At 36.4% G+C, this 14,142-nt stretch overlaps 2 protein-coding genes across 2 annotated transcripts in view; both read left to right on the top strand.

The window, feature by feature from the left end:
* Positions 1-2,966, top strand: part of LOC125835737 (putative late blight resistance protein homolog R1B-16) — an 18,023-nt gene extending 15,057 nt beyond the window's left edge. Inside the window, exons 4-6 of the mRNA XM_049514837.1 lie at positions 136-1,817; positions 1,946-1,986; positions 2,831-2,966. Coding sequence (XP_049370794.1) covers positions 136-1,817; positions 1,946-1,986; positions 2,831-2,966 — 1,859 coding nt within the window. The remainder of the gene's footprint in view (positions 1-135; positions 1,818-1,945; positions 1,987-2,830) is intronic.
* Positions 2,967-4,263: 1,297 nt separating this feature from the next.
* On the top strand, positions 4,264-12,495 carry LOC125835736 (putative late blight resistance protein homolog R1B-12). Its single transcript, XM_049514836.1, has 5 exons — positions 4,264-4,434; positions 4,525-6,755; positions 6,798-7,023; positions 11,350-11,422; positions 11,477-12,495. The coding sequence occupies exons 1-5, from the start codon at positions 4,264-4,266 to the stop codon at positions 12,493-12,495; spliced, it is 3,720 nt and encodes a 1,239-aa protein (XP_049370793.1).
* The last annotated feature ends 1,647 nt before the right edge of the window (positions 12,496-14,142 follow it).

Raw genomic sequence — 14,142 nt, 5'->3', positions numbered from 1 at the left:
CAAAGTTGGCCAAAAACTCACCTTTTCCATACTTAGCCAAAAATTTTCCAGATTTTTTTTTAAAATCCTTTCCAAAAAAAGAAAAATTCCAATCCTAAGCCTCTTCAAAGCTATTTCAAATTGTCGGATGTTACAATGACAATAAAAGCCGAATTCTATTAACCACTCGGCTCAAGTATATTGCTGATTATGTCAGTTGTCCTGATTTTCCCCCTCATAGTAAGTCTTTTCTAAGTCTAGATGATAGTTGGAATCTATTCACTGAAAAAATATTCAAAAGAGATCCATGTCCTCCTCTACTTGTAAAAATAGGGAAGCATATTGTTCAACAATGTCAAGGATTACCTCTCTCGGTTATTGTCGTTGCTGGACTTCTTGGAAAAATCGACCCAATGCATAACAATTGGAAGATCGTTGGGGAAAATCTGAATTCATTCTTTGGTACGGTATCTGAACGGTGCCAATCAATTCTTTCTTTGAGCTATAAATACTTGCCCCAATATTTGAGGGCTTGTTTTCTTTATGTTGGAGGTTTTTCTAAAGATATGGAGATTGATGTTTCCAAGTTGATTAGGCTATGGATTGCTGAGCAATTCATAAAGGTAAGAAGCAATAAAAGGCTAGAAGTGGTGGCAGAGGAGTATCTACAAGAGTTAATTGATAGAAGTCTAATTTTGGTTGGTAAACAAAGGGCTAATGGAAGGATGAAAACTTGCAAAATTCACGATCTTCTTCGACAACTGTGCATAAGAGAAGCTCAAACTGACAATGGTTTGAATGTCATAAATGGGGATTTCGCCAAAGCCATATATTATAGTATGCAGCACAGCAGTCGTATAACTCGCACCTTTATTCCAATGCCATATTTTCGTTTAGTTTTTCCAAAAAGGATTTTCTCCATTGTTTCAGAGTTGAAGTTGCTTAAGGTGTTGGACGTATTATCAATTGAATGCGAATTCTCTTGTGTAATACCTGAGCTTGTGCATTTGAGATATGTTGCTGCAAGAATTGAGAAAGCTCTTTCACTAGCCAAATTGAGAAATCTACAGACCATAATTCTTCAAAGTCTTGAAGAGACGGAGTTGAAGCACCCCGTAGATATTTGGACAATGTCAGAGATAAGACATGTGGATATTGGATTGCCACTATATATATCTAATCCTCTTGATGCCGAAAATCATAGTAATGGAGAACATCCTTTGTTTCTCAATAACTTGCACACGCTTTATCTTCATTATTCTCCTTTTGTTGAGGAAATCATAACAAGAAGTCCCAATCTAAAAAAGCTAAAGATTACAGATAGATCTGAGCATCCTATTTTTGATTCTCTCAGTCTTCTACATGATTTGGAGACGCTACAGATAGCAACCTTTGACCCGATGATTTTCTCAGGAGATATTTTCCCTCCTAATCTAAAGAAATTGAAATTATCATACACTAGATTACCATGGGAAGTTGTGAATTTGCTTGCTAATTTACCCAGTCTTGAGGTGCTCAAAGGGAATGATGCATTCAAGGGAACAAATTGGAGACTAGATGAAGATGTTGTGTTTCGCAAATTAAAGCATTTAAAAATTGTAGCCGGAGATCTGCAAAGGTGGGAAGCTGGTAGTGATAATTTTCCTATGCTTGAGCAACTAATACTGCATCAGTTGCGTGATCTGGAGGAGATTCCCGAGAGTATTGGAGATATAATGACACTAAAATTCATCCAAATAAACTGTTGCGGCTCTGGTGTAGACACTAGTGCAACGAAAATTCAAGAAGAGCAACAAAGCTTAGAAAATTATGAGCTTCAAGTTCAAATTACTCCTATGGTATGTTCATTTCCATCTTTCATTATTAGTCAATTCTTAATTAATATGTTCATGTGCTCTTTCTATAGAAGAGTAATATTTTTTGTTATTTCGAAGTTTACTCAAAAGGGTCCACATTTTTTCAACAGCCCGACTTAGCTCGAGCTACTACACCTGTTGCTTGGAACAGGTAATGTATAACCCTCATTTTTTCTGAAAATTATCATGGATTTTCTTTGTTTAGCTTCAAACTCTGTTTGAGATTGTTTGAATTCAATCTAAAAGAAGCTATTGGAAGTGATTTGCTATGTTATGTTATGCTGGTAACTGGGGAAATTATTGGGCAGATATACTAAAATAAGATTCAAAATGTATACTCAGAAGAGAGATAAAATTAAGATTGAAGATATATGTGACAAGGCAGAAGGTGCGTAGGTAATTGATTGCTGACTCGCTATCCTGTGGATAGGCTTGGTGGTAGTTTGGTACAGAGTACTTTTTTCTCTGTTCATACCAGTAGTAGTAATATTATTCTCATAGTTTCTTGTCCTACGATTTTTGTTACTCCCCGTGTTTCATGTGCTTTGGTTATCACATCATTACTTAATTTGCTCGGGCAGTTTCTTCCGGACTAGGAACCCTCTCTACTACATGAAGCCCTGGAGTACTTAAGAAGTAGAAATTATAGATCTGAAACCTCTGCTTAAATGTCTCCATGAAAATAGATAGTAAGTGAATATTGAAGCATCGATATGATTACTTACACCGGAGTGTCAAAGCCAGATGAAGAGTCCAGGCATTAGAGATGTTGTATGATCAAGAGAAGCAAAACGAATGAGGCTTGCTAAGCTGTACGCCCCAATTGCTTACAACATGTCTTGAACCGTCGACCAATATAATTGGTTAGAGGCGGAGGTGTTTCACCAACTGAGCAAGCATCACTCGTCTTGCCAAATATATTTTATATATAAAGTATAATGTTTAGTTGTATAGTTTATTCCTATTTTTGAACGGTTTTCAAACAATTTTTGCAGCTGGGATAAGAAGCCTTTACGGAATAGGGAGACAGTGAAGGTGCCACTTGTTAGGCGCGTGATTGAGGTGTCTCGTAGAGCTTCGAAGCTTTTAAAACGTACCCTAATGGGGTTTGGAAAAGATCGCCCTATGTAAATTGCAGTGTACTGTTTTTAACTATTTCAGTTAGTTTTATAATCATGTAAGAAATATATATATGTTTTGCTTGAAAATATCTTCACATAATTAAATATATATAGATAGTACATTGATTATACACATATTGAACATGGATTATACGTATATTGTATATCCGTCGGCTATTTTTAGTCTAATCAGTTTGATGGACGGATATATAGGTTAATTATTCGTATCTTTCTTCACCTATTTCTGAATTAGATATACACCTCTTTGTTTATTTGCACTACCATTTTCTTCCCCCTCTCCCTCTATTTGTTTTTCATTTTATTTTTCTTTTATCTTTTATGGTTAAAATGTAAAAGTTACACCTAAATTATGCGAAATAGATTAATTTTGAACTATGATCAATTCTTTCATCGAGACTTAATTCAAATCACGGTGATATTTTCTTGTTCCTGAATGGGTATGATTCAAATTGTAAACTCACCATAGAAAAAGGTGTAGATGAGCAAAAGTCACTTGACTGTAACGAGAGGAGCTCTAGCTTACTCTACTTCCACTGCCGCCTTTACTGTTTTGGCATACATATTTTACTCGACTTTAAGTTTGGGTGGTATAAGTAGACACTTTTAACTTGTATAAAATTGAACAAATAGATACATGTGTCCTATGTGGCGTCCTACATGAAGATTTATGTCCTACGTGGAGTTCTACATGTATTATGCCATGTAGAACACATGCGTCTTCTTCTTCAAATTTTTATACAAGTTTAAGTGTCTACTTGTGCACACCCAAAATTAAAGAACATAGATGTCAACTGAAGCCAAGTTAAAAGAGTATTATGAGGTTTGATTAACCATGAAGTAGTGTAAACTGGCTGCATTGTGCCATCATTAGTCAACAAACCCATTAGCAATCCATCAATTGCTTAATTAAAGATAATGATAGTAAAAGTTTAGTGCACTACACCTTATCTCACAATTATATAATACAATTAGTAAAAGTTAGTGCACTACACCTTATCTCACAATTATATAATACAAAAAGAGATGCCCCATTGAGAATATAGTACTATTAATTAAGTGAAATAATTTGATTTACTTGTTGTATTAGATTGTGTTCTCATTTGTCAATGGAAATCCATCATCTCTTGTAATTAAACAAATGATAAAAGTAAGTACACTAATCTTTGTCCCCCATTTAAAAAAAGTTGGAAATAAAAAAAAGTAAATCATTTGGACAAAACCTCTTAGCCTAATAATAAGAAAGTAAATTATTCCAGCAAACTGCAATAATTTTTTTGTTAAGAGAAATGGCTTATGCTGCTCTTTCTTCACTTCTGTATACATTGGAACAACTATTCAAACCTAATCAATCTTTCGTTTGTCGAAGCTACACGCAACATGTTCAATCTCTCTATCAAAATCTTTCTGCTCTGCAAGATCTCCTTGACGATACTACAAAGGATATTGAAACTCTTAAGGTATGTAATTCACTAGTATAGTTATCTAAATCTTACTGATTTTTTATATTTTTTTCAATAATAATTAATTTACCGAGTTTCAATTTCAAGGTTATAGAAAAGAGGATCAGAAATGTAGTATACAAAGCGGAATATAAAGTTGATTTATGGCTACGAAGGATCATTCTAGCAGATCGTGAGGACAAGCGGGAAAAGGCTTATACATCCTTTTATGAAGAATTGTTGAAAGTGAAAGGACAAGTTTATTTTCTCCACAAAGAGGTGATGCAGATTAATGTTAAAAAGCATGGAAGCAAATCTGCAGAATCAGCAACAACTACCTACTCACCAGAAAAAAGTACAATTGAGGGAAATACTATTTTTGGGATGGAGGATGACTTCAACATCATACTTGATCGCGTCACTGCCCAAACAGACGAGTTAACTGTCATACCAATTTTTGGTATGGGCGGTATCGGTAAGACAACTCTTGCCAGAAAAGTTTATGATGATTCATCTATTTGTTCTCGATTTGATAAACATGCATGGGTCACTATCTCCCAAGAATACAATCAGAGACAAATGCTTCTTGAAGTTGCATCTTCAATTACCGGAAGCAATCAAGAAATGAGCGACGATGAACTAATGGAGATTGTGTATAGAGGTCTGAAGGGTAGGAGATTCCTAATTGTCATAGATGATATTTGGAGTACTGAGGCATGGGACCAAATGCAAAGAATATTTCCAAATGATGACAATAAAAGCCGAATTCTATTAACCACTCGGCTCAAGTATGTTGCTGATTATGTCAACTGCCTTGATTTTCCACCTCATAGTAAGTCCTTTCTAAGTCTAGATGATAGTTGGAATCTATTCACCGAAAAATTATTCAAAAATGATCACTGTCCTCCTCTTCTAGAAGAAATAGGGAAGCATATTGTACAACAATGTCAAGGATTACCTCTCTCAGTGGCTGTCGTTGCTGGACTTCTTGGGAAAATGGACCCAACACAGGATAATTGGAAGAAGGTTGAGGAAAATCTGAACTCATTCTTTGGTACGGTGTCTGAACGGTGCCAATCAATTCTTTCTCTGAGCTGCAATTACTTGCCCCAATATTTGAAGGCTTGTTTTCTCTATGTTGGAGGTTTTCCAGAAGACACAGAGATTAATGTTTCCAAGTTGATTAGGCTATGGATTGCTGAGCATTTCGTAAAGGCAAGAAAGGATAAAAGATTAGAAGTGGTGGCAAAGGAGTATCTACAAGAGTTAATTGATAGAAGTCTGATTTTGACTGGTAGACAAAGGGCTAATGGAAGGATGAGAACTTGCAAAATTCATGATCTTCTTCGCCAAATGTGCCTAAGTGAAACTCATACTGAAAATGTTGTGCATGTCATGAATGGGAATGTCCTTGTGTCCTTATTAAAAGTAATAGATGATCAGCGGCGAGTGATAGGTCTGTGTAAACATAAAGAGAAGCAAGTTTATCCTACAATGCATAGCAATTGTATAACAAGTATAGCTCGTACCTTTATTTCAATGCCATTTTTTTACCACCCCGGTTTTCCAGAAAGGATTTGTTCCATTGTTTCAGAATTCAAGTTGCTTAAGGTGTTGGACGTATTATCAGTTTGGTACGATTTCTCTAGTGTAATACCTGAGCTTGTACATTTGAGATATGTTGCTGCAAGAATTGAGAAAGCTGTTTCACTAGACAAATTGAGAAATCTACAGACCATAATTCTTCCAACAGAAATCATTATCAACAGACCAAGAGAGTTGGAGCAGCCAGTAGATATCTGGACAATGTCAGAGCTAAGATATTTGGCTATCAGATCGCCACTATATATATCTAATCCTCTTGAGGCAGAAAATGATAGTATTGGAGAGCAACCTTTGTTTCTCAATAACTTGCAAAAGCTAATACTATATAAGTCTCCTTTTATAGCGGAAATCATAAGAAGAACTCCGAATCTAAAAAAGCTGAATCTTTTTGATGATTCTGAGCATTCTGAGTGGCCTGCAATTCTTGATTCTCTAATTCTTTTAGAGGAGCTGGAGACGCTACTCATATCGCTGGAGAGCATTGACCTGAACATTTTCTCTGGAGATATTTTGCCTTGTAAAATCAAGAAAATGACGTTAAGTTCTAATATCAAGAAATTGATATTAGAAGGTACTTATATACCATGGGAAGTGGTGAATTTGCTGGCTAATTTACCCAATCTTGAGGTGCTCAAAGGGTATCGTGCATTCGCTGGAACAGATTGGAAAGTAGATAAAGATGTTATGTTTCACAAATTAAAATATCTACAAATTGGTGGCAAAGGTCTGGTAAGGTGGCAAGGATGTAGAAATAAACAATTCGTAGGTCTGGAAAGGTGGGAATTAGCAGATGGTAGTGATAATTTTCCAATGCTTGAGCAACTATTACTGCATGGGTTGGATGAATTGGAGGAGATTCCTGAGAGTGTCGGAGATATAATGACACTAAAATTCATCCAAATAAACTATTGCAGCTCTAGTGTAGTAAATAGTGCAAAGAGAATTCAACAAGAGCAAGATAGCTTGGGAAATTATGAGCTTCAACTTCAAATTACTCCAAAGGTATCTTCATTTCCAGTTATGTGACACTTTTCCGATTTCGAAATTCAAACAAGTCTATTTTTTTACCGTAAATTTTTCATATATCTTTTAATTATTGTGACTTATAGTACTTTTTACGTAGTTTCAAATATATAAATTTCACTTCAAAAAAATTAAAGATTTCACGCTCAAATTTCTGATCAAACTTAAACGGTTTGACTCTCAAAAAACGAAAAGTACCACATAAATTGAGACAAAGGGAGTATAATTGTCACGACCCGATTTCTCAAGTCATGATGACACCTACTATAACCCACCAGTGGGTAAGCCAACCCATAACTCGGAACAACAAGTAATGGGTCTGAGGGTAGAAACTAAACAAGAGTAGGCAAATAACAATATAAACAGGCGGAAGCAAACCAAAAAACATATATACAAATAAAGATCCCTCCCAGAACCTGGAAATCACAAGTACAGAGCTACTAACAAAATGAGTACAAGTCCCAAAAGTGGACAACAGAGACTGGACTGTCTCGAAAGGTAAAAGACAAGTCTATATATACAGATGGAGACTGAAATAGTACAAAACGTCGTGTGCTCACTCCCGTCTCCGGATCAGACTGCTCCAACTCGATCAACGCTGGCTACTAGTGCCCGGACCTGCATCACGAAATAGATGCAGAGCGTAGCATGAGTACCAAAACAACCGGTACCCAGTAGGCATCATAGGCCGACTGAACTTGAAAAGTAAAGGCAATATGAAAAGAAGGAATAACACAAACCGAAGTCAAGAACTAAAATCTAACTAACAAGGGAATGCACACGAGTGTACAAAGAACTAACTAAAGTAATCTATAAGCTAACTACCTAACTGGGCCCCCATAAGCCCAGAAGGTACACTCGTGCGCAAGTTAAATAAAAACCCGAACGGACCCCCATAAGCCCGACGAGTACACAGAATAACTAAAACTAAAGAGAATTGTATAAAAGAACCCAAGAACGAAGAACATCGAACCAGAACCTCAACCCTAATTAGTAGAATCTGACAGTACGGAAGCCGGACCTCGAACCGGATGCTCACAAGAAATATCCAAGTAATCAATCACAAATATCAAGTATATGAGGCCGGAACTCTAACCGGATGTCTATATAAGTATCTGGGAAATAGAGGCCGGACCTTAAACCGGATGCTCTATATAAGTATCTGGGAAATAGAGGCCGGACCTTAAACCGGATGCTCTATATAAGTGCCAATGTAGTGCTGAAAGAGTCCTAATCGATCCACACTCATAAATGTCCATGGAACGCCGTCCATACTTAGCCAATCAATGTAATCCTTGGAACCAAATCAAAAATCAAATTCAAATCGCGAAGTAGAACTAGTGTCGCCGATGTAACTCGTGAAGCCGTAACATCGGGAAAAATAAGGGATAACTATAGTCGGAGAAAGAGTATCGCCTAACTAAGACCCAAACTATCAGACTCAAGTCTGCTACACCAGTCTACAGGGATCTAAGCCGGCCGAGCGACGTCGGGGCAAAACTAAGGCCTATTGGATCCGAATAATGTATTTCTAAGGCAAGCCCTAGTCAAACCTAAACTAAGGCCCAACATTCTTCAAATAACAATAATTAAGCATGCAAGCACTCCACATATCGAGGAGGATCCGTTAAAAACACAAAGCATGCTCACAGTTACTCGATAATTCTCGAAATAGGCCGAAAACATGATTTCTTAACACCTATGCAAGATTCAATAACTACCCAACCCAAATCCCAACTAATCAACATGCATTCACATTCTCGAGCTCAATCTAAGAGAGGAAAACCGTAGCCTACCTGTAGGCCGTCACACGCGCTCCAAAATCACTCCTTCGGAGCTTTCTCTTTATGAACGGTCTCGAAACGCTTCCCCGCTATCAAAAATAGTATCACAACGTTAAAATACGGTCGTTTAGACACCAAAATCACAACAAACAGAGACGGGTCAATTTTGGAGTCAAAACGGGAATCGTGGGACCCGCGCAGGAAATTCCGAAATTAACCCCAAAAGTGGGTCCTAACCAGTTCCCCCAGCTCATGTCCCAAAATGGGACACAATTCGGGGCTCGGGAACAACACAATATCAACAAGCAACTAAAACCCAATTTTTCTCAAAAGAATAGAAATGGGACAGCAGCTAATTCAGCGTTTTTACCAAAAACGGGCGATCTACAGTAAAATCTAACAACACCACAATGTTCTCCTCGAAAAACCACTCAAGATAGCCTCAAAATCACCAAAATCGGATCTAAAATGGCTAAGAAAACAACTCTCAAAAATTTCCAAAATCAAGCTCACAAAAGGGGTCTGGCAGCAGGTATTTTTCGAAAATTACCTCAAACGGGGACTCCAAATCACTATTCGAGATCACCAACGCGTTGTCCTCGAAAAATCTCACAACTTAGCCTTTTGGATCACCCAAATTGGTTGAGAGATGAGGGTTTGAAATTTGAGAAATGTTGCTGATTTTCTGCAAATCTGCAACATTTCCAAAACTTAAAATCCCGACGGGGTGCTCCGAACTCGTTCGGAACCCCGTGCACGCAAACGAGATATGCAACCATACCAAATTCGATATTCCAGACTCAACAGCGCAGTCAAAATTTCCATCAGAGGTCATTTCGATAAAAAGTGGGTCCCACTTCCAAAAGCCCTTTTAAGTCAAAACCCACAAAATGGCTCGGAAAGATATCTAAAACCTCCAGTCACAAAAGAAAGGTCAATCTAGACTAAACTCGACATTTCGGAGCTAACCACGCTGACGGAATACTCATCCGAGCGCGTTTACTCAGAATGTTGACCAAAGTCAAACTTAGGCTTAAACTTAAAGTTAAAACGCCTAATCGCACCGACTCACACTGAAAACCTCGGGAGTCATGTCGACCATGCTACTAGCCTAAAATGACCCTTCCGGAGCTGATAAAATCGTTAGAATTGGATTCCGATGTCATCTTCTTGAACTTTTGATCGAAAATTATCGTTCAAGGTTCATAAGCTCCAAAACACAAAAACTCACACCAAGACCAAACGAACGACCAGGTGACCGAACTGTCAGTCCCAGCAAGTCATAAATGACTTGGGGTCGCTAAAGGAACGCTCTAAACGACACACAGAAGGCAAGACACAGAAATGACCAAGAGGGTCATTACAATAATTCACTTTTCATATATATTGCAGATTTATCATAATATTGTTATATATATTGCTATAAATGGAAGTAATAAATAAAAGGGGAAAAAGACAAATATACCTCAAACTATCATAAATGATATATCAATATCCTCCGTTATACTTTAAGGTCGTATGTACCCTTACCGTCATTCTTTTGGGTTGTATATATCCTTGAAGTTAATGGATGGGCACGTGGCTTCATCTAATGATTTACCCCATTTATTTATTTTTTACCCAAAAATTAAAAATTCACCCGACCCACAACCAAAATGGGTGGTGTCAAAATCCACTCTTCAATTTCATCAAAAACCATCAATCTATTCTTCTCAACCCACCATGACCACGGAATCAAGAACTCATCTTTCAAGAACGAAGATGACTTGTTCACTAAATATGCTCTCTTCTTCACTTTCACTTTAAACTTTGTATCTTCTTCATTCCATCCAACTTCAACATGTAACATTCCCTTCAAGTTCTGTCAATTTGGTGTCTTTCGAATTCTTTAAAACTGTAGACTTTATGCTTGCTAACAAAAAAAAAAACACTTCATCTTCATTTAGCTTAGTAGGAATTTAGGTTATTGGGTGTTTTGTACATTATCTATTTCAAGAATATTTTCAATCTCTTTCAACAGTAAACAAATCGATTTGAACTGGAAATTTTTTATTTGATTGTAGACTAACTTTAAACCTTGAAACTTTGTCCATTAATGGTGATAGTATTTTCTCAACCCCTTTCAACAATAACAAATCGATTTGAGCTTGAAACTGTCGATTAGATTGTAGACCCACTTTAAAGCTTGAAGTTTTGTCCATCAATGGTGGTAGTATTTTCTCAACTCCTTTTAATAAAAATAAATCAATTTGAGTTTGAAATTTTCGATTTGATTGTCGACCCATTTTTAAGCTTGAAGCTTTGTCCATCAATGATAATATTGTTTCCAACCCCTTTCAACAATAATAAATTGATTTGAACAAAAAAAAAAATGAAATTGATTGAAATAATATGCTTATGTGTTTTTGTTTGTGAGATTTGGAGAAAGGTGCCAATGAAAATGAATTGAAGAATATTTTTCCTTTTATTTGATATTTAGTGGAGATGAACAACTATGTTTTTATTTTAAATTTTAAATCAGCGGCGAGTGATAGGTCTGTGTAACCATGAAGAGAAGCAAGTTTATCCTCCAATGCATAGCAATTGTACAGCAAGTATAGTTCGTACCTTTATTTCAATGCAATTTTTTTATTACCCTGGTTTTCCAGAAAGGATTTGTTCCATTGTTTCAGAGTTCAAGCTACTTAAGGTGTTGGACGTATTAACAGTTTGGTACGATTTCTCTGGTGTAATACCTCAACTTGTACATTTGAAATATGTTGCTGCAAAAATTAAGGGAAGTCTTTCACTAGCCAAATTAAGAAATCTACAGACCATAATTCTTCGAACTCTTGAAAGGAAAGAGTTGGAGCAGCCAGTAGATATCTGGAGAATGTCAGAGCTAAGACATTTGGATATCAGATCGTCACTATATATATCTAATCCGCTTGAAGCAGAAAATCCTTTGTTTCTCAACAACTTGCAAAATCTTTATCTCTATAACTCTCCTTTTATTGCGGAAATCATAAGAAGAACTCCCAATCTAAAAAAGCTAAAGTTTATAGATGATTCTGAGCATTCTGAGTGGCCTGCAATTCTTGATTCTCTAATTCTTCTGGAGGAGCTGGAGACGCTACTCATAACGCGGAAGACTATTGATGTGAACATTTTCTCTGGAGATATTTTGCCTTGTAAAATCAAGAAAATGACATTAAGTTCTAATATCAAGAAATTGATATTATCAGGCACTCGTATACCATGGGAAGTTGTGAATTTGCTGGCTAATTTACCCAATCTTGAGGTGCTCAAAGGGCATCGTGCATTCGATGGAACAGATTGGAAAGTAAATGAAGATGTTGTGTTTCATAAATTAAAATATCTACAAATTGTTGACATAGGTCTGGAAAGGTGGGAATTAGCAGCTGGTAGTGATAATTTTCCTATGCTTGAGCGACTAATACTTTATTGGTTGCATACATTGGAGGAGATTCCGGAGAGTATTGGAGATATAATGACACTAAAATTCATCCAAATAAAATGGTGCGGCTCTGGTGTAATAAATAGTGCAAAGAGAATTCAACAAGAGCAAGAGAGCTTGGGAAATTATGAGCTTCAATTTCAAATTACTCCAAAGGTATCTTCATTTCCGGCTAAAAAGGCTGGACGTATCAAAGGAACATTTTATTAACACCCTGTTTGGATGGTTGTTATCTATTGTATTGTATTGTATTGTTTAAATATAATATTTGTTTTGATTGTTACTTAATTTTATTGTATTGTATCATTTAAATTCATCATTAGGTAACACGACGAAAAGACTCATTTTGTGTAATGGCTGATTTGGTGTAAGCGCGTCGTTACCTTAATATTTTCTCCTCATTTTGTCTCTACTTATATTTAGTAATTCTATTTTATCCTATATGTAACGATGAAAAGACCTGTCACGCTCCGAGCCTACACCCTGGACGTGGCCGGCACTCGAGAACCATTGCTGGTCCCCAAGCGAACCCTTGGCCTGACTCAATACTCAGCGGAAAACTTACTCAACAATATATGAACTCAAAAGTCTCAAAGTAAATAACTCAGAATATTTAGAAAAAAAAAATCAACTGGCCAAAAAAGACTACTCAAGTCTTGAACATTAACAATTGAATATGGAAAAGACTTCTCAAAACACTACTGTCTACGAAGCCTCTAATAACTATGAGGGAAGTCGGGACTTGAAAGTAGATGTGGAACCCTCCGAAGCAAGGAGGCTCACCAAAACAACTCTGAAACTGCAAGTGGTATCAATGTAGTGCCTGTTGATGAACCTGATTACTTGTATCTGCATCATAAAAGATGTAGGCCAAATGACGTCAATACATGGAATGTATGAGCATGCAACTCTAAAGCATAGACATAAGCTTGAACTGATAAAAAGGAAGAACATACTCACATCGTCTCAACTCAACTCAACTCAATTCAAGGATACTCAAAGATGCTCAAACTCAGAAATACTCAACTCAGTTTAATATAAAAGCAACAATAAAAATGCAGTATAATTTTTTTTAAAAATATTAGATAATAACTCAATTTATTTAAAATACAATAATAACTTTTTTAATCTTATTTGAAAGATTCTCTAACCGACAACCATCACTATGAGCTATGTGATGATACAACGTCTCTCCCACGCTGTCAGAATTGTCATATACCTTGCTAGAGTATAAGCCATCCTCAACTAAGTGGATCCACTAAGCTATGCTTAAAAGCAATAAGGAATCATCTAAAAATATGACTCATTACCCATGTTGGCATACATGGTTTATGAGGACTTTGAGTTGTCTGAACTCGTCCTCATATCAGTTCTCAATACTACTTCCAATAATATAACTCATGTTCATATGTTTAAAAACATTTCCTCATCCTCAAACTTTGAGATTATTACTCAAAAGGTTCTCTTAAAAGAGATAGTGCTCAAAAACTCCTCATGAACTCATTTGGAAATCAAAGTTACCTCTCATTTTAAATGTAAAACATTTACTCTTGAGAATACTTAGTTTCCTTATATTCATTTTGAAAACATGAACTCAACTCTCCTCATCCTCATGCTCAAGTACTCAAGTCTTAAAACAAGTACTCAAAAGACTCTCTTAAACTTGACTCTTAATCTTTTCTTGAATTTGAAATGTGAATTCAAGAGTTATGATTCATGATATATAAGATCTCTCGATGATTAATGAAGGTTTAAATAGTTAGGCTTAAGAAGGGAATGAAAGCTCGATTCGAAGGAACAAGTACGGATTGAAGAACGGAGATGAATGTGGACTGACGCTCCTGGTGCATCCTTGGC

The sequence above is a fragment of the Solanum verrucosum genome, unplaced genomic scaffold (genome assembly GCF_900185275.1).
Source record: "Solanum verrucosum unplaced genomic scaffold, falcon-dt-bn FXZP01000128.1, whole genome shotgun sequence".
NCBI lineage: Eukaryota > Viridiplantae > Streptophyta > Magnoliopsida > Solanales > Solanaceae > Solanum > Solanum verrucosum.
Note: the sequence above shows the minus strand (reverse complement) of the source record. Positions and strands in the feature narration are given on the sequence as shown.